Genomic DNA, 27,745 nt, shown 5'->3' with positions numbered 1-27,745 from the left:
CAAAAAAAATATGCAATGTTCGGGGTAAAATGATGGAAAATTTTAAATTTTTGTAATGTGTTTGCGGCTCTAACCATAACATATCATGAAAAGTAAAACGTTTCTTAATCGTATTACTATAGAAAAATGAAGAAAAGATTAAATATGGTTTAATTACATATATTTATAAATAAATAATCAACAGAACAACTATATCCAAAGTTAACATAGCTAATACATTTCCCAATGACTTATATAAGGAAAGAATAGACGACAATGTAGATTCATGTCGTCTCTCGACTACTATAAAGCAGGAATCTAAAGGGATAAGACAATGGTCGTTAAATTGATGTACATTCCTAATTATGCTACACAAAATTACCCCTTCTTTACATTACAATTAGTGGTTGAAACGTTTGGACACTCAACTTAGTTACCAAACTATCACAAAGTCCCAAAGTTTTTAAGCCAACGAATAAAAAATGTCATTATAAAATTTTGGGGACTAGTGTAATAAACAGCAAGCCCCTTCCCTGACTAGAAATTATATTAAATCTGTACAGAGGAAGGCATAAAAATACCTAATTATAAAGAAGCTCCGCTACTAATGATATTACTAAATCGAATTAATCATATAACTATTAATAAGCATTACATGAATATATTGAATCATCCTGTTATTATATATTCGTAGTGGCATCGCCCATAGCCTTTCACAAGATATTTCTGTGCATATAATTTATGACAAACTTCCACAAACGAACATCTAAGTTTTTTTGTTGGGGAGAGGGGTAAAAATATTAAGCAAACCATTAAAATTGCAAATCAACAAAAGTCAGCCAGTGCATAAAAGAGGGTTCCCGCGTTATTAGACAAGCAGACAAACAAACATCCTACAACTTTTATAACATGACAATTAAATTTATTTTAAGCTTTGTGTTCCTTTAGTGTTTGGTTGTATGCTTCTTTGTCCCGCCGTACTTTGTCTCATTGTCATCCGTTTTACCTCCTGAAATTATTTACAACATGAAAAGGTTTTCAGTGCCAAAATTGGTCTTTTTAGATTTTATGATAAAAAACTTTGAACTTTACATTATGGAACTACGTGAATTATTTACTTTTAGTGTGTGTACCTTTTTCACTTTTCTAGTTGAATAATTAATTTTATAAAAATGTTTTTTTTTCTTGTACTCATTACAAGTTTTAAGTGGTTTTTCAGATACATTTAATAAAAATGATATTAGCTTTTTTTTAATCGTTATCCTTATAAAAGATAATCGATGTAGGTTTTTTCAGTACTTAAAACTTGAAAGTACTTCAGCTTATGAGAGTATTTGATTTTCTTTCTAGTGTTCTTATTTACTGTTAACTTAATTATAGTACAATTTCATATTTTAACAAATTTTTTTCTATAATTAGGGTAAGACCGTCCGTAATGGTAAGCTCTTTTCATTAATCTAGACATGATAGAATTGTCCTATCGATTTCATACTTTGTATGACGATTCCTATATATATATATAATATTTTGGAAAGCGTAGCAACTTTATAATCGCTACCAGAAAGTCCATACGTATATTTAATTTTCTACTTTTCTAATTTAATTTTCTACTATTTTGACAACAAAATTTTGTATGATTTAAGTATCCTCTAATCTGATTTTTAGACTAATGACTCCTAGAACAACAAAGTTAAAAAATATGAGCGAAGCATCTCTATAATCAAATCATATAAATCAACGTTTGTTCTTTAAGACTTTTACTACATCCGTGTTTTAACACTCTACAAGAGTTATTGTTTGTTTGTCTTTACTTCTGATTTTAGATCTATGCTTTTATGGATGATGCCATTTATATTGTTAATATCAATTTACTTTTATTTTTTCTTTAAAATATTGACAATTTACAAATTAATTTTAACATGACCTTATTCTAATGCTATTATGAACGTTGAATGTTGATGTAATAACAGTTCAAATGCGTTTAATACCCAAGGAGGGAAGGGACATCGGGCTGTTTATTACACCAGTCCCTAAAGATTTATAATAATGCTTTCTATTTCGTTGGCTTAACAACTTTGGGGAATCTCATTGAATTTGATTGGCTGGTCCATTAAGGTGAGTGTCCAAACATTTCGACCACTAATTGAAATCATCAACAAAAGGGTAAATTTTGTGTATCATCATTGGGGATATACAACAATTTATCGGCAATTTTCTTATCCCTTTAGATCCCTGGTAATACCTGAGTTTTTGCATACATCTGTCTAATTTGCAGGGGGACAGATAGCTTTTTCGCTGTTGGTCGTCTCATCACCACTATCTCATCTGATTCTAAACAAATGATTATCTAGTCTTATTAGGTTCTACATTTACCTACTGGTCATATTAAGGTTTTAGGCTACTTTCTTGGAGTTCACACACAACACTCCCCACCCCCCACCCCCAAAAAAAGAACTTATTCAGCTATGGAATGCATTTTATAACAACGGTTGTTGAACCCCCCCGGCCCCCCTATCTCATTTTATGTGAGTCAAAATAGAGAGCCATAACTTAATGACTTATTGGTATGACGCATATATGGAAGTTATATTTTTTAATATCTCCATCCTGGCGGGCACAAGATGCCAGCAAATATGGCATGGTCATTCAGGTAAAAAGCAAAAATATTTTTTTTGACTCAAACAAAGCATTTTATTTTACCAAAATTCTAAAATATTCTTTAGTAGCACAATCTCATATGGAAATACAGGTGTTCAAGTCAATTTCAGGTTCCTGGTATGATCCTGCAGGTCCTGATCCTCCAGGTCTCCAAAAATATTTAAAAGGCTCCTGTTACCGCAATTTTTGACTTAGAGACTTAAATGTTAAACTTAAGATACTCTAATATGTCTACATGACATTTTAAATTTCTTAAAATCCGCTTTAATAGGAAACCCCGATCAACCACTCTTGAGGTGAAGGTTCTAGAGTCTATAAAGGGCGAAGCCAACAATACTAAAAATCTATCATTTGTATTTATATAAGTAGCATTTAGAAGACGTTCTGACATTGAAAATTTGCGTACCTTCATCATCACCTTCCTCTGGAATATCTGTTAGCAGTGGAGTTCTCTCTTCTGGCTGGGGTAGAATTCGGGACTTGATCCGCTCTAAAGTAAAATTAATTATTTCTTTAATAATAGATCAAGTCCAAATTTCATTTTAAAAATTTTCTTGAACTTTATGATAGAAAATGATATTATTGAAAAAGCTTCGTTTTTATATAATAGACTCACCACTATTTTTATTTCTTTCTTTTATTTGATCAACAATGTTATTCTAAAAACAAAAATTCAATGCATAACAAATTTTGGAAGGTGATTACAAGATTAGGGCTGCGGTTAAATGTGACCTGAATGTAAGATTGTGGCTGCTGCTGTTTCAAGTGGCTACGGCCAAGGGTGACTATAGCTGGCTAAAACTAAAACTAAAATTACCCAGTTATTTTTCTTGTACTGGATGACGCTGCTTCTTCTATTGTACTTTGTTTGTGAGCTGCGCACACCAGCCTCAAGCACGTTCTTGTCCTATCATATTATTGAAATTGTATTTTTGATCAAAGGAAATTACAGAATCTGATTTTGTACATATTATTTTTTTCATGATTGACAAATATTTGTAAAATGGATCATTTATTAAAATGTCCGAAACAAAGAGATTTTTAAATCAACATTTCAGTTTAACTTTTAAAAGCAGTATATAAGTGATTACTTGTCCTCGTACTTTTTAAACGTGCGAACTACTTAAAGGTGTCAGTCACAGGTTTTTTTTACGTGTATATATGTAGATGTTATGATGAGGTTTGCTTTAAAAATAATACCTAATTCCAAAGTATATATTAGTATAAATAACTTTAAAAACAATAATTAAGCATTTATGACTAACAAATCTTAAGAGTAGATTCACTAAAAAAAACTGTGAAATTAAAAACCTGTGCTTCGTCAAATATCAGAGAGTTTGATTTTGTTTTCTTAGTATCAATCTAAATAACATTAAAAGTTATCAAACCTTAGACCTCTGGAGGCTAATACAAATTATGAAATAAAAACCTTTCCCCTTCCCTACCAAAAATACAGTTATTGTAAAAGTATGTATACAATAAATTAGCTTTTAAAAGGTTACTGGTGAAAAGTCAAATGCCATTTTTAAGTCAAAAGAATGCAAATGTAAGAAAATTAGTTTAAGCAAATATGGAAATATAAACCAAGATGGCTCTTGATCATATTATGTTTTAACTTCTCCTGAACATTATTGTCCTTGATTAAATCATACAACCTGGTTCAAAATGATAGTTCCATATAGGTTTGTGAAATGGTCAGACAGTAAACTATCCTCCAATTCTCTGCAAAATATATCATATCAATAACACATGATAATAAGACAAACTGGTCAATTAAAACCTTTTAGACAGATGTGAAACACAATTCTTTTTATATATTTGATTGTTGATTCATTTATTTACATAAAGTTACGTGGACAGGGTTTTGCCAGGGGGGTATAAAAAAGAGGAGTATGCAAGACTTACAAATTTGAATTTTAAAAATTTTTAATATATGTGTTTAAGCAATTAGTACAAACTTTATCATAAAGAACATTTTATAAATATATATCAAATATAACGAAATGGTAAAATTAAAATGAAGTCAACTTGTAGGGTAGGTTTGCTGTTAAAAAAATCTTACTTCATAAGAACATTTGCTTTTGAAGATAGAAAATATTTCTTGATGTATTTCTCCTCAAACATTAGAAATTTTTGACATGCCCAAAAGGAAACATCTCTGTCGCCTTAATAAAAAGAAACAAGGATGATAATATCTAGAAAAACAAAGCTTTTAAATAAGAAAGAAATTTAAGTTCTCAGCTTACCACTGAACCGATTGAGTTTCATTATGATATCTTTATAAATGCCCTCCGTTGGTTTTAGGCTATTTTTATTATTAAAGTATCATGAACATATTCTGCTTTGTAAGAACAATATTAAGCTTCTAAGAAAAATAAAATATTTCTACCTGAAATCAATTTGATTCCCTCTATTACATTTTCCATAACCTTCTCTTGGAATGTTGTATTCAATGACTAAATAGACATATATTGGGAAAATTCCATAGAAATCGCATACCTTTACCACATTCATAGACCAATAAAAAATATTTTTCCAGTATGGCTTCGAAACCGCTGGATTAGAACCAGTTCTAAGCCATGCTGAAAAATCATGTCTAGCATCGTAGAACAGACAATTTTCTACGAATATTAAAATAAAAAACATGATAAACATAAAACAACTAGATGTAACTTATAATCTTTTTATTTTGATATCCTCAGAAAGCTGTCTATGATACGATGCGATAAATAACTATTCCTTGATCGACAATACGCTCAGATTTAAATACCTTCTTATGGAGTTGCTACAATACTTTTAAGATTTTTATTTATAGAAAAGCTTCTATGGTTTTATGCTAGTTACTTTAAATATTTCTTTTAAAAAAATACTTACCTTTTTTTCTTCAATAGTTTTCAGTGTAATGTTTAAACATTTTACCATCCATCTCATTGAGATACCCTGTATATAAGGTTTAATATCTTTTCTTTGTTTACGGGTAAATCCTTATTATAAAGTAACAGGATGTTGTTTGTCTGTCTGTTCCGAAGGATCTCGCTAACCGCTGAACCGATGTGATTCTGCTTTACAGGTTCTGGGAGGGTTATTACTTTACAGAGTGACCACTCAAAATTTACAAATATATCTATAATACAAAGTAGAACGATGTCTGTCCGTCTGTCCGTCTGTCTGTCCGTCTGAAGCTTAAGATCTTAGTAACCGCTGAACCGATTGGGCTCTACTTTTCAGGGATTATACCTACTGGTCCTGTGATGGTGTTAAGCTACTTTCTTGGGGGGTGGGACACCCCCACCCCCCAAAAAACAAAAAAAATCCCCCCCCCCCTTTTTTTTATTGCAGAAGATTTCCTTGGTCCTTTTTTTGCAGGAGATTTCCTTGGTCCTTTACGAATTTCACCTTAATTTTTTTGATCACCTCTTGGGGCAAAGCCCCCAGAGGCTAGGGGCGAAGCCGCTAGTTAGTTATAAAACGATAAATATTGCAATTACGAGGATCCTTTAAAGACTAGAGGAATCAAGGATTCTTAACATGATTTTATTATTTTCAAAGCCTCTCTATAGTTTAATATATAAGACTTCTATTAATTAAGTAAGAAATATTTGAACAAAAAAAACTCTAAAATTTAAAGAAGTAACTGAGATAATCCTTAAAATATATGAATCCTAATGACTGGACTCTTAATTGTATAAATTAGTTACATCTACTAAATGCAAGAAAAAAATTAAGCCTTTTAAATAAACGTCACGTTCTTAGTAGAGAGACGACTCTATCATTATATTCATTTTTCTCTCTTTAAAGACTTATTACCTAAATTAAATAAAAGTAGTAGAAATTCCTTGGCCCAAAACACTCGCAAATTAGACGTTAGGACATTGAGCAAGAAATTGCGCAATAAAATGATTGGTTTTCTGCAATAATTGATTGGGATGTTCCAGGTAATCAAAATTCATCACACAACCATCTTGATACTAATGTTATACTTTTTGGAAATATCAAAAATTGCAATTCTGCTGAAACCTAGCCATTCATTTGGTTGACGGACGGTTATATAGTAACTTGCAACCCGCGACCATGGCTCAACACGTAGCATATCCAATCGTCGTCGGAGAGGTTCGAACGTCGTTTTAACAGTGCATTATAACTAAATGTTCCTACTACTTCTATATTGAGCCTGATATTAATAGTTAGAGTAGGGGGAATGCCTTAGACCAAAACATGCGCATCTCTTTCCATGCACAGTTGGGACTTCGACAAAGACAAAGGTCGTGCAATCAAAGGTTGGTTTCCATAGGGCAAATGGTCGATTTACACTGCAATTAGGAGTTTAAGTATGTTACACGGTGCGTGGAGAGGGCCTAAGCGCGACCCCTAGCAACACTGACTAAAAGCTTGACAATTTTGTCGTACCTGTACAAAAACTGTGAAAAATACCATACTCAGAGCTGAAAAGAAATGAAAAATAAGTCCATAAAAAGCACAGCCACAACATAACATTATTTTAGTATTCCTTTTGGTTTGGTTAATTAATTTATAATACAAAGTAGAACAATGTCTGAAGCATAAGATCTCGGTAACCGCTAGACCCACAATAACCAATGAGAGAGTTTTGCACCTCCCCCCCCCCCCCCAACTATTATGGTTTATTGGCAATAACTTTATTTGGGCATAAGTATTAAATTAGCTCTACAAGTGTTTCTTTGCATTTATTGAAAAGTTTTGGTTGCTAACGGTAGTTTTCAGTTTAGTGGTTGTCCAATATAAACTAGTTATATAGAAGCTGAGCAACTTATTATATTCAATTCCGGGTAATTTTTCAATTCTGGACTATAGAAAAACTTATGAAACTAACCAAATTTATATTTTTTAACAGAGACAAAAAAATAACATATTTTATCTCTAAAATTATCAAATTTTCATTGAAAAATATGATTGAATAATAGTTACGAAACGCACAAAAATCAAATTTTACAGATTCTATTATTGACAGACAGGGATGAAAAACGTCCATAAGAACGAAGTTCAAGAAATTATACAATTGGAAAAACGAATAAGCACATTTTAAAGCGTAAGGGCTTGAAAACAGAATATGAAATAAGAAATGGCTTAAATGCATAAAACTTAAATATGTAAGTCCTTACACTCCAAGAAGCATTGGCAATGATTGCAATATTGTTCTTATCGTTCTATGAATTAAAATTTTAAACTAGCATATAAACTTGTTATGTTTTGTAGAAATGCTGCGCTTAAAGCAGGGATTTAAATCAATAAAGCTATTCTAATATGACATTTTACCATATTCCAACTTACCAGTCCTATAATACCCAATTTTTACAGATTCAAAAATTTAGAAAACTTAGCTATCAACAAGAACAATTATGTCTTAGAGTAGCGCGACAATTTCATCTTATTTTATAAAGTGAAAGGTTTTTTATCTGAAGCTTAAGATTTCGATAACCACTGAACATATTGAGTTCTCTATTACAGGGAAGCGTCTTTTTTTGTCTCCGGTTGGATTTTTGGCTATTATGATTTTTTTGGAGTCTTTTTAGCCTGGTTTTAAGCTATTTACCGATATTCCCATCCAATACAAATGCTTCAGGTTTTAGCATCGAAGCCGCTAGTAGGGAATAATATAAAACTCACCAGCTGTTATGAACAAGTCCTTATAATGAGAGTCAGGTAGAACTAATGCCAGAGAAAATCCAACAGCTCCCCGAAGGCCTAGATTAAAAATGCGAAGCTTTTTTTAGTGCCTATAAAAATGACGCCATACTGTCCTACCATTGGTCAATTAAAATGTATACTGGCTTGGCAGATTAGTCTTTGTATTGGCCTGTTATTGATCATTTGTATTGTATGACGTCAATTTTTATAGGCACGCCACTAACATCCCAACATATGGCATGCACAGGGTTTTGAAATTAAGCAAAATTTTGACACCCCACTTATGATCTTTGAAACCTCTCTCAGACCAAAGGGGGTGTATCGATATCGTTAATATGCTTCCCTCCCAACTATTGCAGAAAACAAACTCGAGTATAACATAACCTTTGTCTATATAAGTCCTAATATTGCATAGTAATGAGACAAGCCTGATTTGGACTAAGGCTTCGCTTCTACTTATGTTTTTGCCAACATATTGATATAAGCAGTTTATAAAATTCTATATGTTCTTGAGTTTTGATTTGGTTTAGGAAGAAGATTTGTTACCATCACATAATGCAAAGACAGACAGACCAAGTAAGTTATAGAGAAGTTGATATGATGATCTTCTAAAATTTTATAAATAGGACACTACTTAGTACCCTTCTCTCCAAAAGTTATAATCATTTCCTGGACCTATAAAAAGCTTCACTGTAAAGGAGAACCATATTGGTCCAGCAATCTTAAGATACAGACACACCGACAAACACTTATCAAGCCACTTTTAATTTTCTGAAGTGACAAAAATTAGAGAAAAGATGAATAAAAATATCACGTTAAATTAAATTTCATTATTAGTAACGAAGCTACTCTATAATTCCAATTTTCCGTCCGTTCGTCCGTCTGTCCGTCAGGCACGAAAAGGAGGAAACGTAAAGTAAATAAATAAAAATGTGATTAGGCTACTTGTAGAACTATTTTAGCGTTCTATAAAAATTGAAGCTCCTTTGAAAATCACAATCAATGTAAATCGAAAAAGGTATCTAGTGTACATATTTCGTCTATATACATATCACAGTTTAAATCAAATAGTTTTGTTAAATATTTTTCTAATGTATCATTTTCTTTAAAGCATTTAAAGATTTCTTTTTAAAATTTTTATCGTTTTAAAGCTTCGCTTATAAGTAATTTTGTTTTGTTTGTTGACTTAATCAAATTAAATTTAAAGTAAATTTAGCTCTTTTTGTTGTATTTTGAAACAAATTAATTTATTTAAAGAATTTACAGACTTTTTAATTTTATCTTTTTACGTTTTTGGTGTTAGAATTTTACTTATATAAAATATATTTTATTTGATTCTTCGGAAGTGCAATATGTTTTATCAATATTCAGTACATGGAATTTTATTTCATACGTTCTTGAGAAAACATGAATAAAAAGTTTTTAGTCATTTATCCTAAACAGGAGCAACGAAAAGCCTAGTTTTTCCTACTACGTAATAGACAGATGAAGCAAAGAACTCTACAACAGGTCCAAGGGGGGGGAGGTAATATAACACACCCAAAAATATTGGAGGGGGACCTCTAACTTTGTTTTTTAGAAGCGAAGCTATTCTAATACATGGCGTGACATAATGAATATTATAGGCTTGTTTGACTTTTAAGTGAATTTATTATGTAGGAAATGTTTACAACCACTGCACTGCACTGATAAAGAAATACTTTTTAAAGGCGAAGCTTTTCTATAATTAGAATAGGTCAGTACGTCCGTCCGTACGTCCGTCCGTCCGAGATAGATAGCTTTTATTCGTTAATTTAGGCATGTTAGAATTGTCCTATCGATTTCAAACTTTGCATGATGATTCTTGTAGTAGTTAGGTACGAATTAGAAAGCGTAGCAATCATTACCAGAATGTCCGTATGTACATTTTAAACATGTTGATTTTTCTACTTTTTTAACAACAAATTTTTATATGATCTAATTATCCGTTTGATCTGATTTTTGGTATATTGATTCCTAGGACAACAAAGAACAATATTATAAGCGAAGCAACTCTATAATTAAGTCCTAAAAATGTTAGTATGTCCATAAACATTATCCTGTATCAAGCAGTTTTTCAACAAATTTACTTACAATTTTGCTTCAACTCTTGTACTTTTATGTTCTGATTATTCAGTTTAGACACTATACAAGTGTTAATGTCCGTTTGTCCTACCGTTTCAGTGCTTCGCTTTTATGGCAAACCATGTACACGTTACATCAATTTGTTAAGTTATCAAAAATAGGATGTTGACAACAACGAAAAGGATTACTTACAAAAAGAATGGTCAATGTGAGTTTTAGTGAGAAAAAACATTTATATTTCTTTTATCCATTTATCTTATAAAATTTGCACATGAAAAAAAACAAAAAAATGTATGTTTCAGAACGTGCATTTTAACATTATCAAATTCTTTTCTTTTTATTCATTTTTAAAAGCAAGTCTGTATGTCATTCTTTATAATGAAAAGTTCAGATTGTAAATGTATGAAAGTTAAAATCTTCCTTTTGTTATCGAACCCTTTATGGGGATATCTGCGCATCAAAGAAGTGAAATATGAAATTGTGAAAGGGAAGTCGTAGGATCAATTTAAAATGTGAATTTTTGAGTTGATTTTTACAGTTTATTATTCCTATGACAATTAGGGAAGCGTCCCTTTATACTAAAACATTTCCTACCTTTTTGCCTGTTTCCTTCGCTTCGCTTTTTCGGATGATAACAACCCACCTTTGTTTCTTTATTTATTCAAATATAATGAAATTTCCTTAAATTTTCAATTTAGAAAAAATGTACTCTATTTCTCATTGAAGGAAAATATATCTAAAATCAGCATTTTTTTTAAAAACCTAGAAACATGAATGTACATACATGAAATTGAAAGAAAAACCTGAAAGGGAAGAGAGAAAGAAATGAGGGAGAAATTGGAAATTTCTGTTACGGAATGGCAGACAGACACGGTCACTTTTAGAGTGGCTTCGCTTTGAAATGCATAGCAATATTTTCTTTCAAACTACTTGATTAAAGATATCTGAAAACAATACCAGGAAAAAACCTCCAATTTTTTCAATAATTTGTTTGTTTTTTCTAAATAATAGTTTTTATCAACGAAGCTACTTAATAAATCCAAAGGTCTTTATGTCCGTCTGTCAGAAACATGGAATAATAGATGAAGTATCGTGACTAAATATTTCTTCAGCGAGGGATCTTGAGGGATAAGACAATGGATGATTTAAATCCCCAATATTTATAAACATTTGAAGGTTAAAAATTATTAGTTAATAGTTATTTCTCGCATTATTATAAACGGCTTTCCGCGGATATAGAATGTACAGTTATAAGATTAAAACTAGTTTTTTTTAGCCCCGAGGTGCCAAAGGCACCGGCTAAAAAAACTGGTTTTAATCTTATGATTGTACATTTTTATATTCGTAGAAAGCTGGATATAATACGATGCTAGACATAGTTTTTTCGTATGGATGAGAACCGGTTCCTATTCACCGGATTCGAATGAATACGAGAAAAGTTAAGACACTGCTAGTTTAAATCAGCTAATCAGATTAATACAAATTTTTTATGCAACTCTCGTTATCAACTGAAATTGAATTCTCCTTTCCAGTAAAGTTTAACAAGAGTGTATGTCCTGGGTTATCATATTTTTAAATTCAAGTTTTGGAATAGTTTATTTTTATTTTTAACCTTTATGCTGGGGGCAAAACAGCCTGCAAGATTGAAAAGTAGCAACTCTATAATTACCTCCGTATGACATAATGAACTGTTCTCTGTAAGATATCTTGTTACTGAACATCACATCATTTATCACAATTTTTCTACATTAAAGTTGCAATTATATTCACGCAACCTTCCTCTAGTTTTTATTAAAAAGATATTATCTGAAAGTGAAACATATTTTTAGCAATGACTCCTTTTCGGAGATTGTCATTCAAACCGGTCTTTTTAATTAAAAAATTTAGTCAATATCGGACCCTGAATTAACCGCTTATCCCTTAGCTAACCTAATGAATCAAGACCTTTAGCTTTAATCTTAACTATTATTGTAGTCTGTTTGTTGGCCAATACATTATCCCTTATCTTACTATCATCCTATGTAGAAGTCTAAAATTTAAGCGCAATAATTATAAAAAAATGTCTTATATCTCTATAGCAACCGTTCTTACTTTTTTTGTATCGAAGCTGTTTTATAATTCACTTTGTCTGAGCTTCTGCCAGTGCCTAATTATTGGAGAAATGTGATTTTCTTGGTTTCTATTTAAGATAGACTGATATTTTTGCCAAGATTTGGTCATTTTTTGGAAGACAAAATTCTTATTTCTTTATATAAGTTTTGTATTTTTTTGTGATCTATAGCATGTTTTCTCTCTTTCTTTTAATTTTAACACAATTGGACATTTTCTTTGTTAAACACTATGTCCGTTTGTTTATCCATGATTTTATGTGCCTAACTTATTGTGGATGTTGGCATACTTGTTTTCTATTTAAATATTATGAAATATTTAATATCTATTTTCAACAAAATTATGAAACAAATATTTTTAATGCCTGAAAAGTTTTGTTATTATTAAAAAAAATCACGTTTCTTATCAAGAAATGGATACAGAAACGTTTTTTTTTCTCTGGTATATGTACATAATTTAGACAAGGATGAATATATAAATTGTTCTTGAATTTTTAAATAATCTTTTCCTAATTGTTATTTGTGAAATACTGTCCTTATTTGTCATGGAATTTATTTGGGTGGAAAACATAGGTGTAGATTTCTTAAAGTTACAATTGATTACAAGAGTTAATGGCTTATTTACTAAGTATATTTGCGATTACTTTTATTTAATGAAATCTTCCAATTTTTAACATGTACAAAACGGCCTGCTTAATTGCTTCAAGATCCATGTCAGATCTATATAGGAAATAAATGTCTATAAACGAGCTCAAGTTTTCCAAGGAATATATGATTAAAACTCATAGTGCTCCAATAATCCATAATAAACTCTCATTGCCCAGAACGATAAGACCCATTATTTTACTTTATTAAAAATAAATTCATTTTTTTCATTTCATGTTGCTATTTACCTTATATTGATGTATCTAATTTCTAATCATAAAAAAGAAAATCTAAATTTATAATATGATAAATTTAAGAAAACTATGTTTTAAAAGAATTCGATTGTGGCGACATTTTGTGTGTTCAAATATTAAACTAAAATTGTAATCATCATCATTAACCCTTTGGTGATGGTAATGTAAAGAAAAAAATATAATTTAAAAAAATCTTTTAAAAATCATTTAAATTATTAAATATTTACTTTCTTTTAGATAGTAATGCCGGGTGAGGAAAATAGATTTATTGAGAAATAGATATGCATATAGAAAACTAGCCAATAGGGAGATAATTATATCGAGCCAACTCTAGTCCTATTATATAAAGAAGTAAGTTTTTTTTGTTTGTAGCTAATGATTTTGATTTACTGAACCAATTTAATTCCATTTTGGTAGAATTTCCACACAGGCTTCGTTAAGATTTTGGGCTATTGAATTTTTAGATTTTAGATGGTTTACGTCTTTATCTTTGCTCTAACAACCCCTTTTATGCAGAGCAACTGGATGCCAGAGGCGCAGCCTAACGGAAAAAATAAACTTGGATGATAAATTGATAAACCATACGATACATAAACATAGACGTCCTGGGGGGGGGGGGGTAAACCCTTTACCCCCCCCCAAATAAAAAAGCTTGGACGCCCCTGGTCACAAAATATCCCTTTTTTGAATCAAAATTATTGGTGGAAAAGTATTGACACTATAGATTGAATCAACCAATCATGATTGGATAAAACTTCCAAATTTTGTAAGTCAAAAATGTGTCTATAAAACTTTATTAGTACCAGTATAATTTACAGTCCAATGTCCCCTCCCTTTATAATCAAGCAATACTATATGGGAAAATGTTCATAATGTATTGGAGCGAGACAAATGCTAGCTATAACCAACGAATATTAAGGGGCTGTTATCGACAACCCGACCGACAGGCGAACATTATGATTTACAGAGTAGCTTCTCTGCAATAAATGATGTAATTCCATTCCTTCTGACCATAGGCGACAGAGCAAAGATGGATATAAACCTAAAATAAATAAACTTTGTTTTCATTACAACTTAATCAGGATATATGTAAGATTTATAATGATACAATATACAGTTATTATTTTTTTCTTTCTATAGTCGTAATAAAGCAACTTTTAACCAATAGTAGCGGGATATATGTATTTTCTTATAAAATATGTAAATGTAGAAAATGGTAACAGCACTTTCTTTAAAAATGGTTACTTTAGGTTAAGTAAAAGAAATAAGAACTCTTGCATGGAATACATTTTTAAATTAAAGTGAATAAAATCCGATTTGATTCTTTTTCTAACTGCTGGACGTTAATGTTTTGATCATAATTAAACATAAAATTCAAGAACTTACTCTTATATCAACTTAACAACAAACACATTATACTTTCAAAAATGTATCATTTATTAAGAGATTTTTAAAAAATGTTAAGCTTCATCTTAGACGCCCAAGGAAGTTGATAAACTGGTGTTTACCTCCTCATTTACCCTCCCCCCCCCCCCCCCCCTCTCAAAATAATAAGCTTAGACACCCCGGAACAACATGTAGTAAATGAGTAGCTGAGCTCCAGTTAATGAGTATGTTTTTTGTAACACGTGAAATATATATACCTAAATGAATAGTATACTATCAATATAGTAAATATAATACAGTTTTAGCTTTGCTGTAAACGTACATATACATAAAAACGTATAAGGATAAAAGGTCAAATAAAAATAAATGTAGGTAAAAATGTACAAATAAATAAAAATCAAAATCATAAAACTAAAAAAGATTTTTTAAAACTTTGATGTAAATTGGGGGTAAAGAGCTAACCTCTGGATTTTTTTATTCAAAAAAATCAATCAATTGTTCTTTAAGATCTCCTTAACCGCTTATCTGATTGGTTTTTGCTTTTCAAGTATTGATCTACTAGTCATACAATGATTTTTTCCTTATTTTAAATATTAATGGTAGTTTGGACCTAAACAAAACATTCATATTTTCTTTTTTTATATCTTTTTATCTTTATGTTTAATTAATAGACATATACAACGTGAATATGCTTATATTATTAGCGCATCCACTCTACAATTAATGTATGCCCGAAGTTGTGTTCCTTTTTTTAACGTACTTATATTTTTGTAGTCAGTTACTAGGTTAAAGGCTATCCAATATTACCTCTTACGAGATTGTTTAGTCCTTTGACACTGTACATAATTATTACTTGAATGATCTGTCCTTAATTTTTTTTATTCATATTCAATTTTATTGTTTATTTATGAATATTTAATACCTGTATTACAGTTAGGGAGTTGAATCCATTTTTATAGAAGCAGAAACATAATCTATGATTATGGTTTGGACCCTCTAAAACTGTAATCTACCTTTCCACTTTCCCCTCTCTTGGTGAAGATATCTTCAACGCCGATACGATTTTTGAAATGTAAGATTCTACTTTCCCTTCTCTTGGTGAAGATATCTTTAACGCCGATACGATTTTTGAAAGTGGAAGGGTAGATTACATTTTTAGAGAGTCCAAACCATAATCATAGATTATATTTCTGCTTCTATAAAAATGGATTCAACTCCCTAACTGTATTATAATACTGTAATTATCATTATTTATTTTGTGTGTTACGAAATAAGCATCTAATCTAATATAATCTAGTTAAGAAAACAAGAAAATTTTGTACACTGATGTAAAATACAATTTATGTAGAACATTTCGGCATAGAAATTATCAAGATATTTGTACTACGGTGTAACTTTATTTAACATATTATTGGTTGAAAAAAATATAAATTCTAGTGTCTTATTGGTTGGAGGTTATTATAAGCAAGTAAAAGATCCTATATATGTTCGTTTATTTATCTAATCGTTTTTTAAAGCTTCGCTACTTCTGTAAATAATTTTCCCAGTATATGTATTCATTAGTGCTTTTAAATTAATTCATATTGAATGCTTGGTATATATTGGTTTTTATTCAAGCAATGCTTCTCTACAATTATGATTTGTACGTACTATCAACTAATTCATAAGGGACTAGCGTTTCAGTAGGGATGAGCTTAATTTTTGTTGCATACAACATTTTAAAAGTCTACAGCTAAAAATATTTAATTACTACCTTAAACACTTTCTTAGGGAATCCTCATTTTTTCTAAGTTGGGAGGGGAGAAATTCCCAATACCCTAAAAAAATAGAGCTAAAACTTCAAATGACTTTTAAGTATATTCCTTGAAAAGCAGAGCCCAATAGTTCCAGTGCAGCGGTTAGAGATATATAGACATACAGACGGACGGACACCATTCTACTTTCTGATACAAATACCTTGCAATGAAACAAATTATTATCGTAGCTACCATGAATCCAATTTGATTTCTGAAATATGTATATACTGGCGGCTTCACCCCTAGCCTCTAGGGGCTTTGCCCCAAGAGGTATGATTACATCTTTTATTACCTGGAGATCCCCCACTCCACTACTATTTCAAATAATTTCTAAAAATGGCTGGGGAATTTTTGTTTTTTGGGGGGGTTGGGGTGTCCCACCCCTCAAGAAAATAGCCTAAAACCACCACAGAACCAGTAGGTATATTATCTAAAGAGTAGAATCCGATCGGTTCAGTGGTTATCGAGATCTTAAGGGACAGACAGACAGACATCATTCTACTTTGTATTATAGATAAGTTTCAAAATGAATGAGGTTTAATAATATGAAGATGCAAAATATTTCTATTTGGCGCGCCTCCGTAGATAAATTACTTTAGATAAAGGTTTAGGTCTACCTAGTTACAGTTGAAAACTTTGAACATACAACAATTCCAAGATACAAGAATACGATTGATTCACTAACAGTTGACAAAGTTTTTATTCCAAACTAAAAAATAACAATTATATAGCTCACTTCATAAAAAATCTTCAAAAACTTTTTTTTTGTTGCTTCATTAAAGATTAAAAAATGTTATTTACTGATAAATAGAAAAGAGAAGATTCTAATAAAACAGTTTGAAAAACATGCTGATTTTTAGCTTTTTACAACAACTTTTTGTGCGATATGATTATCCTATTCATCTGATTAATGGAATGATAATTCCAAGGGCAACAAGATCTAATATTATAGGCGAAGCATCTCTACTAATAAATCCTAAAATTAAAAAGTATGTCCTTAGCTTATACAGTATCCCGTATTAAAGCAATTTTGCAACAAATTTATGTTTAATTTTATTAAGACTTACAAATTAATGTTCTACTCTTAACTTTCTGACTTACAAATTTGGTACTGTACAAGAGTTATTGTTCCTTCTTATTTTAGAGCTTCGCTTTTATGGATGTTTTTATCCTTGTTTTGGTAATAGAGGACATAGTAGCGCGACTATTCTGTAATTAGGTTATGACCGTCAAGTAGAAAAAGTAAACTTACTTTTACAGTAGTATAGGACTCAGAAATAACATTGTTGAACGCATATCTTCTTATGGTTAATCCAAATCCTTTTAATCAAAGAAAATAAACGCGGAGCAGTTGTTAGAAGCAAAGCGGCTCCATAACTTACTTTTTCCATATGTTTGTACGGCAATGGGGAAGCTCATAATTTTCTAGGCTCCTATTCAAGATATACAGATGGATGTTTTGAGCTCTGTGCATTAAGAGATATAAGTTTTCTGGAATTTTAATGTAGGGAGTAGATTTGAAATCTGCATCAAATTTTAAGGATTTTTTTATAAAATTCGTTTTTTGTATAATTCTTTATCTAAAAGCGGAAATACAAATTAAGTTAATTAATTTTGGCATCTGTGATTGGTGGATTTAAAAAATCTGCGCTCTGATTGGATGTCGTACATCATTCAACCAATTAGAGCGCAGGTAGTTTAAAATCCACCTATCCTATTGGTCAAAATTAATTAACTTAAAATGTATTTTCGCTTTTAGATAAAGAATTTTACAAAAAACGAATTTTATAAAAAATCCTTAAAATTTGATGCAGATTTCAAATCTACTCCCTACATTAAAATTCCGGAAAACTTATATCTCTTACTGTGCATCCAGTCTATACATTGTTTTGTACGTAGGTCTATAATTAACACTTTGAGAGTCATTTCATTTTTTGGGGGGAAACGTAATTTTCTTGCCTTATATTAAAGCTAATTTTTTTTCTAATGCTATTTCTTTCCATGAAGTACTGTCTAAACAATTAGTTGTTTATATAGAATACCTTCGCCCTTTTCATCTGAATTCTTTATCCAAAGATAAGTGCATTATTTTATTAGAAAACATAATTATTTCCAAAAAATATAGTAAGCGAGGTTGGTCCAAGAGAAAAATAAGCACTTGAGCACTTTAGAAGTTTCAACACGATTATATAAACAAGATATAGTTATTTATCTCATCGTATGATAGAAAGCTTTCCGCGGATATTAAAATAAAGAAAAATTATATAGTCGTAGAAAATTGTCTGTACTACGATGCAATGCATCTTTTTTTCTGATTGGCTGAGAAATAGTTCTAATCCAGCGGATATTAATCGGTTTTGAAGCCATTCCCTTTTTTCACGAAGACCAAACTGCATTACTTTTGCACCATTTTTGACGTCATATTCTCCATCTCTTTTTTAGGGGTTTTCTTTCCCACTTCTCCTCTCATCTTCCTCATTTTATGACGTCACATGAATCAAAAGTGACACAAAAGTAATGCAGTTTGGTCTTCGTCCCCTTTTTCATACATCTATCCCGTTTGTGTATGAAAATTGGATTTTGTTGCGAGTAATATTGCTTGTTTCTGAGGAAATAAGTATAAATCATATAATTTAAATAGAAATACGTATGTCAAAAGTACTTCTGGTAAAAATCAATACAAGAAAAAAACATGTTATGAACATTTTAGGTTGACTAACAAACATGTAAATGGTTTAAATGGTGTTGGCTCACTTCATATGTCAATTTCATATTGAGTCGAAGTTTTAAAAAAGTACAAAACAACGTACATACTCTGATTATAGAAAAGCATATGTATTTACAATAGAAGGATAAACTGAGAAAAATGAGGATGAATGCGTTAGTATCAAACTTAATAATGAACCAACAATGTAGACCTAAAAAGTAGTTACGCAGAGAGAGGGAAAGGACATTGGACTGTTTATTACACTAGTCCCCAAAGATTTATTATAAAGTTTTCTTTATCGTTGGCTAAACAACTTTGGGGACTTTAATGAATTTTAATTGGTTGGTTTATTACCTTAAGTGTCCAACTGTTTAAACCCCTAACTGTAATCTAAGAAGGGGTAATTTGATTTATAATCTTTGTTGATGTACATAAATTCATCGGCCATTGTCTTATCCCTTTAGATCCCTGAGTTGCGTAACTGAGGTGGATTCTTTAAAAAATTTGCCCCACTAATCGCTTAGTGGGGCAAAATTGTTTCCGTGAAAAATCCACCAAAATCGCATTAAAAATCTACAAAAATAAACAAAATCATATGTTAATAATCCTTCTATTTTTAATGCGATTTTGGTGAATTTTTCACGAAAACAATTTTGCCGCACTAAGCGATTAGTGGGGCAAATTTTTAAAAAAGAATCCACCTCTTATAAACGTACCAATAATACTGATGATACCAGACCAGTGAACAATTTCTGCCAGCAAGAATGAAAAATATGCAAAGCTGAAGATAATCACTGGCTCCACAATAAACACTTCCTGATAATAAATAATTTGTTTTAAAAAATATTGTGATTCGGTATTTATCCTTATGATAAAGTAACAGGATTTGAGTGTGTCTGCATTTACCAAGGAATCTCGCTAACTGCTAAACCGATATGGTTCTCCTTTACAATGTAGCCTCTCGTAGGTCCTGAGAAGGTTCACAACTATTTTGGGTAGGGTAAAACCAACCTCCCAAAAGAAATCGCCCCTAGAATAAAATCAACTACCCCCCCCCCCCGCCTACACCATTACTTTTCTTTTATAGACTCAAATTAAAAGTGGGCTTTTCTAAACCCTATTTTTGCTTCACTGCATATGGGCATAATTGTCCTAGCTATTTAGTTAATATTTAATCGAAACTAGTTTTCTGCAAAAATTAAAACTCCAAAGAAACAATTTATTAAGATTTTTCAAGGTTACTTTTTTCAGCTTTTAATAAACTTTCATTGACAATAGTTAGTTTATCAATACAAATTTCATAATTGTACCTATTCATTTCTTGTTAAATAAAAGATCTAATTTAAAATCAACAAGGAAGATTTTTGTAAATCATGAGGAAAAATTAAAAGAAAATGACATTTAATAAAAGAGGAAAAGAAAAGAAAAAAAAGAGAAGAAAAGTGGGAGAAGGAGAGAAAAGAAATGAATAGAAGAAAAGAAAGAGAAGAAAGGGGGAAAGAGGGAAGAAAAAGGGGAAAGGAAAGAAAAGAAATTAATGGAAGAATAGAAAGAAAAGAAAAGGGGAAAGGAAAGAAAAGAAATTAATTGAAGAATAGAAAGAGAAGAAAAGGGGGGGAGAGGGAAGAAAAGGGGAAAGAAAAGAAAAGAAATTAATGGAAGAATAGAAAGAGAAGAAAAGGGGAAAGGAAAGAAAAGAAATTAATGGAAGAATAGAAAGAGAAGAAAAGGGGAAAGGAAAGAAAAGAAATTAATGGAAGAATAGAAAGAGAAGAAAAGGGGGAGAGAGGGAAGAAAAGGGGAAAGGAAAGAAAAGAAATTAATGGAAGAATAGAAAGAGAAGAAAAGGGGGAGAGAGGGAAGAAAAAGGGGAAAGGAAAGAAAAGAAATTAATGGAAGAATAGAAAGAGAAAAAAAAGGGGACAGAGGAAGGAAAAAGGAAAAGAAATTAATAGAAGAATAGAAAGAGAAGAAATTGAAAAAGAGGGAAGAAAAAGGGAAACAGAAAGAAAAGAAATTAATAGTAGAATAGAAATAGAAGAAAGGGGGAGAGAGGGAAGGAAAAGGGAAAAGAAAAGAAATTAATAAAAGAATAGAAAGAGAAAAAAAGAAAAAGAAGAAAAGTGGGAGAGATGGAAGGAAAAAGGAAAATGGAAGAAAAGAAATTAATTGAAGAATAAAAAGAGAAGAAATTGAAAAAAAGGGAAGGAAAAGGGAAAAGGAAAGAAATTAATTGAAGAATAAAAAGAGAAGAAATTGAAAAAGAGGGAAGGAAAAGGGAAAAGGAAAGAAATTAATAGAATAATAGAAAGAGAAGAAAAGGGGGAGAGAGGGAAGGAAAAGGGAAAAGAAAAGAAATTAATAGAAGAATAGAAAGAGAAGAAAAGGGAGAGAGAGGGAAGGAAAAGGGAAAATGAAAGAAAAGAAATTAATAGAAGAATAGAAAGAGAAGAAAAGGGGGAGAAAGAGAGAGAAGAAAAGGGAAAAAAAGAGAAGAAAAGTGGGAGAAGGAAAGAGGAGATAAGGGAGAGAAGAAAAGTGAGAGAAAGTGAAAGGAGAAATGAAGAGGAGAGAGCAGAAAAGAAAAAATAGAGAGAAGGAAAAATACTTGAAAAGAAAAAAGAAGTTAAAACTACTGGTTAGATATGTTAGACTTTTTTTAAAACAAGGACAATTATGTTCAATGATAATTTGAAATTTCTTTTACAAAACAATAAATCATAATTTTGAAATAATATGTTAAACTTCAGAAAGAAAAAAGTTTAAATTTTTAAAAATTCATAATATTAGTTCAGATTTGCAAAATATTTTTAATATAAAAGTTTTCTAAAAAGTTGTATTTAAAATATTACGCTTTCAAATTTTGAGATTCTGATGTACATACATAAACCTATAGTGTACGTTACGTCATTCAGAGGTAAACTGTAAAAATTCTGTAAATACATTCTATTATTCGTTAGCCTAAAAAATTGCATTGATATTGATTAGGTAGTATTAACAAACATTTTCCAATTTTCCCCTATATTTTAATCTAATGATGAGGTATTTTTGTTTCTCAAAATCTGGGTAGTACATTAATTTAACGTAAATTGTCTTATCCCTTATGATCCACTAGCGGCTTCGCCCCTAGCCTCTAGGGGCTTTGCCCAAGAGGTGATAAAAAAAAATTATTGCGAGAGACCATAAAGGACCATGGAAACTCCTTCAAAAAAAAAAAAAAAAAAAAAAAAAAAAAATGGGGGGGGATTTTTTGGTTTTTGGGGGGGTTGGGGGTGTCCCACCCCCCGAGAAAATAGCTTAAAACCACCACAGGACCAATAGGTAGATACCCTGAAGAGTAGAATCCGATCGGTTCAGTGGTTACCGAGATCTTAAGGGACAGACAGACAGACGGACGGACAGACGGTCAGACGGACAGACGGACAGACAGACATCGTTCTACTTTGTATTATAGATAGCGTAGGTATAAATTTCATACTTTTAGCTAAATTTTGTCAATTCTAAGCCAACTTACCGAAACAAAAAACTTTCAAAGTAGCTTCACTCATTAAAAACGCGCAAAAATATCATGTAACAACTTTTTTGTCTCGACATTGAAAAGATAAAAAGAAACGATGATTGCCGTTTTTATCAAATTCTATATTATTAAACGCTTTGATGTAGTCAAACTACGTATTAAATAAAATATTATTAAAAGAAAAGCTTTTCTGAATTTAGGGTCTGGTCGTACCTACGTCATTGACGTCCAAGCTTTTCTATTTGAGGGAGGTAAAAAATTAAAATTTAATTTTTTTGGAGTGCCTGAGGTAAGCTTAGAACAAAAAAACGTAGGCCCTAAGACTACCAAGACTGCAAAATGGCCGCAGAGTCTAGACAGCTTTAGAAGCCATTTTCAAGTGTAATTCGGACTCACGGTATATTCCTATTATGTAGTATATGCGCTATAAAAAAATGCGAAAATGATGTATCACCTTTGTGAGTCTTGTAATAATACTGGTTACCAATCCGCAAACGATTCCAATCAATAATCCTGCCATAAAAAATGATGTTAGGGTCTGTCTTTACGTTGTATTGAGTTGAACAATGACAATATATGTATGTAGTGTTCCATTTCATTTGAACAAAGGTCAGATATTTTTTTTTATATATATTGACAAAAAAAATGGTAGATGGGGTGGGGGGGGGGTGGTTCTAATATCTAATATGTAGACATCCAGCTCTAAATAACACTTTCCACCCTGCAGGACCTATACTAAGCTTACCTAAAAATAGAGAATAGAACAGTTCTCAAAACATGCAAGCCTTATATAAAGGTAACAAGGATGACAACATCCATAAGTAGCGAAGCACAAAAATTGTGGATGGGAATACGTAGAAGTAGATTTAAAATCAATAATAGATTTATTGGAGAAAATAAACGTGAAACCTTGTTTTATTTTGTATGATGAAGATGGTTAAAGTAAATTACATACTAGATGCACATAACAATGGGAAAAAATATTTTGAAACTGTTAATGCAAAAAAGTTTTAAAATTGGACCAAAAATGCCAAAGATATGGGGAAATATATCAACATATAAAAATAGCCAAAAACCTGCTAAAAGGCAGCTTGGCCGCCATTGTTTCTTTTCATAAAACGCCAGAAATTTAATTTTAATATCTTTAACTGAAAATTTTATGAAAATTGGACCATAAACACCAAAGATATGGGTAAAAATGTAAAAAATATAAAAATAGCCAAAAACCTGCAAAAAGGCAGTCTGACTGTCATTGTTGTTTTCTTCAAACGACAGGAAATTTAATTTTGATATCTTTAACGGAAAAAATTTCGAAAATCGGACCATAAACACCAAAGATATGGAGAAAAATGTGAAAAATATAAAAATAGCCAAAAACCTGCAAAAAGGCAGTCTGACCGTCATTGTTGTTTTCTTCAAATGACGGGAAATTTAATTTTGATATCTTTAACTGAAAAAATTTTGAAAATCGGACCATAAACACCAAAGATATGGGGAAAATTTGGAAAATATAAAAAATAGCCTAAAACCTGCTATAAAGCAGTCCGACCGCCATTGATGTTTTATAGTTAATTGTGCTCCTTAATGATGGGAATGTTGTCAAAAAATTTCAGCTCTCTATCTTTTATAGAGAAAATCACGTTTCCCCCAATTCATTAATTACGGACGGACAGACGGACGGACGGACATTGTGAATTATAGAGTAGCTTCGCTACTAAAAAGGTGTGTATCTGTCTGTGTGTGTGTACCGAAAGATCGCAACATTGACCCGCCTTTTCGTTGAAGCTTCGTATAGAATCCAGGTGAGGGTTTATAACTATTTTAGGGGAGAATACACCCCCCCCCCACACACACACACACAAAAAAAAACTCCTTATGGGCAAAGCCACTAGTTTGTGATATTGGATAATATTGATATTTGAAGTATTTATACTTTTCTTAGTACAATACATATTTTCAATATTGGCAGGGGCTGCGATTTAGCAAATTAATAAAATTTGAAATTACTGAAATTTGGATACTTATGTGGTGTAATGTTGGCGTTAAATTTATTTCTTCTGTAACTAAAGCGAAGTGGGTAAGAAGGGGAAGGGAATAATGAAGTAGGTTGTAAGGAAATTATCAATTAGAATTCTGCATATTGTTATAACCATAAAAAGCCATGACTGGACATAAAAAACCTCCCTCGACCATTTTTTTAAAATGGATATTCAGCACACGAGGGCTATATTAACGTGGGACTTAACATTTTCCAAAGAATGATAGTTCGCCAATACTACATATCTAATATACATATTTATTGTATTGTAATATGTACAGAAATATTTAAACTATTCTCTATAATATAATATCACATGTATTGTTTTTATTTATATTTTGTACTATCATATCGTTTACCTAAGCTTATGTAACTGTATTTATTTTATTGTTTACTTGCTTGGCACACTTTTTATTTTGTATCAGGGTTACACAACCGCATTTTTAGAGTTAGGTGGCCCTGGTTTAGAAAACTAAATGGATTGGCCATGCAAAAGACATCAAAGGGGCATAGGGTAAGTAACAATATGTTGGTGCTTTGGACAGACAATGGTTCAAAGTTATTAGTTTTTACAAATCAGGTGACTCTGATATACACCAAATAATGAGTGTTTACCTCTTCCCTTTTTAAAAGCGAAGCTTTCTATGATTAGGGTCGGTCCGTCCGTCCGTCCGACCATTATAGCTAGCTCTTTTTTGTTAATTTAGATGTTAGGATTGCCCTATCAATTTCAAATTTTGCATGATGATTCCTATAACAGATAGGTACGATTTAGGAAGCGTAGATACTCTTTAATCGTTACCAGAAAGTACATACGCCCATCTAAAACATTGATGGTTAGACCTATCTGCCGTGGTTCAAAAAAAGTGCTGAAATTAAAAGCGACTGTTGATGCATTTAATATTTGCTTTTGTTTTTGCTTTTTATCTATCCAAAAGCTTTAATTGTGTTATTAGGAGAAGAATAACAATTTTTATGTGACATTTTATATACATACAAAAAGTACATAATAATTAGTGCAATTTTGTAACTGTATTTATGAAATTTTAAAACAAGGACGAAATTATCTTCGAGTAAGAAACCCTTGTTGCTAAATAATTAATATTTTTGAATGCCTCCCACTTTGCGGGTCCTAGATAGTGATGCCCTCGCCCTACGAGGCAACTAGTACTCAATATAATATAATTCTATCCTAACCTGACTTTACATTTTACCTCCAATAGTAACAAAGAAGAAGGAGAGGAGAGCAATCAAAACATTAGCTGTTGTCATCTAAACAATAAAATTATTTGTCAATTCATCATAACACAGCTTTAGTGAAAATTGTTAACCTTAAATCCATTTTAGAGATTTAAATGATCAATCGAGATACAAAATACTGGTAAGAAAAAAGATAAAACTTTTCAAAAAGTTTATTCTTCAGGGATCTACGAGATAAGACAATGGCTGATAAGTTGATGCAAATACCCAATGACGATGCACAAAAATACCCATTCTATAGATTACAATTAGTGATTAGCACGTTTGGACACTCAACGTAATAAACCAATAAAACAAAATTCAAAAAGTCCCAAAAATTGTTGAGCCAACGAATACGAAAACATTACTACAAAACTTTGGGGACTTGTGCAATAAACAGCCCAATGCCCCTTCCCTCCCTGGTATTCTGTAACGGCTCTGAAACCGCTTTATATTCGCTGGATAAACTGGATCTTCAATATTAAAACTTTGGAAACCAATGTCATTTACAGTTCAATGTCCCCTCCATCCCATGGCCGGAAAAAAGTGTATTAAGTTTTTTGGAGTTGGAGGAGTGAAAATTTAGGACTTGTTACTGTAAAACCAACATTTTAAGGTTGAAGAGGAAACATATGGAAGGGAACACGCCTCTCTTTTTCCCTAAACCTGGATATGGTCATTCTTGTTTCCAAATGCATTGTACTTTTTGATAGATAAACAAACCTTGGTAATATATTGTATTTTTTTTTGTTAATCCATGTTAAACAAACACATCATATAATCGAGTGAGATAAAAAAACAGCAAAAATTTTTAAAATTTGATGGAAAAATAACAAATTTTTGACAAAATTAGATAAAAATTTGGATTTAAACCAGACCAATTTGGCTAATTTTATGTAATATTTTTTTAAACATCAAAGGCTGTTTATAATACGTTGTGATAATTAACTTCTCTCTGTAAGTGAGGTTAAATTTAAGGTTGTGCAATAAGGTAACACAACTGATAATTGAAATTTTTGAAGAACGCATTTTCAAGCTGATAAAAAAATGGTATTACCTGAATATTTTGAATAGAAATCATGGTGTTGTAGATGACGATGGTCATACCGTCATTGAGAAGGCTCTCTCCAAACACCATGAAGTACAGACTGTCGTTCACCTATGAGACGCAACTAAAACTGATGCATGATAGGTTGGTTAGTGGGTCTGTTAATTTTTCATTAATTCACTTTAAAAGCAAAAGTAGAAAATATGGTGTTTTTACTTAAACCTATATCTTGACTAACAAACCCTTGGTGTATTTTTAAATTACTTTTTTCTAGCCCTTGTAATGGGAGCTTTAAACCTGCAGGCCCAATATCCCTAAGGGGCAGAAGCCTGACCTTAACTTTACCTAACCTAACCTAAACAAATCATAACTTTTCATAAAGTTCTTTTGTGGTCAGTTGCAATATAAATGAAATTGATGAAAAAGTATTTCCTGGTTTATAAAAGGCAATGTTGTTTTTTTTATAAGTACACTGTACGTGCTGTTATGAAAGGGTTTATTCCTAAAGAATTGGGCAAGGACGATCATTTCCATGAGTAGAACTTCTTGAGCAATCTGTCAATTGTAGATCAAAAAGAACTGTAAACTATAATACAGGTAAAA

At 31.3% G+C, this 27,745-nt stretch overlaps 1 protein-coding gene across 2 annotated transcripts; it reads right to left on the bottom strand.

Moving 5' to 3' along the window:
- Positions 1-143: 143 nt before the first annotated feature.
- On the bottom strand, positions 144-27,249 carry LOC145325411 (sodium/hydrogen exchanger 1-like). Of its 2 annotated transcripts, XM_080168399.1 has the most exons (21): positions 27,152-27,249; positions 26,070-26,127; positions 23,272-23,330; positions 20,017-20,116; positions 17,846-17,913; positions 17,211-17,302; positions 16,754-16,804; positions 14,417-14,453; positions 12,074-12,119; positions 8,281-8,358; positions 7,045-7,079; positions 5,512-5,577; positions 5,027-5,093; positions 4,700-4,802; positions 4,293-4,359; positions 3,949-3,999; positions 3,455-3,544; positions 3,254-3,296; positions 3,044-3,127; positions 2,222-2,310; positions 144-988 (listed from the first exon to the last, which is right to left on the bottom strand). In XM_080168399.1, the coding sequence occupies exons 1-21, from the start codon at positions 27,230-27,232 to the stop codon at positions 902-904; spliced, it is 1,452 nt and encodes a 483-aa protein (XP_080024525.1). In that variant the 5' UTR covers positions 27,233-27,249; the 3' UTR covers positions 144-901. The 2 variants fall into 2 exon arrangements, with proteins under 2 accessions (XP_080024525.1, XP_080024526.1); XM_080168400.1 differs by lacking the exon at positions 16,754-16,804.
- Between the last annotated feature and the right edge of the window lie 496 nt (positions 27,250-27,745).

Source organism: Acartia tonsa, chromosome 8 (assembly GCF_053477335.1).
Source record: "Acartia tonsa isolate MP-2025a chromosome 8, ASM5347733v1, whole genome shotgun sequence".
In the NCBI taxonomy this organism is placed as follows: domain Eukaryota; kingdom Metazoa; phylum Arthropoda; class Copepoda; order Calanoida; family Acartiidae; genus Acartia; species Acartia tonsa.
Note: the sequence above shows the minus strand (reverse complement) of the source record. Positions and strands in the feature narration are given on the sequence as shown.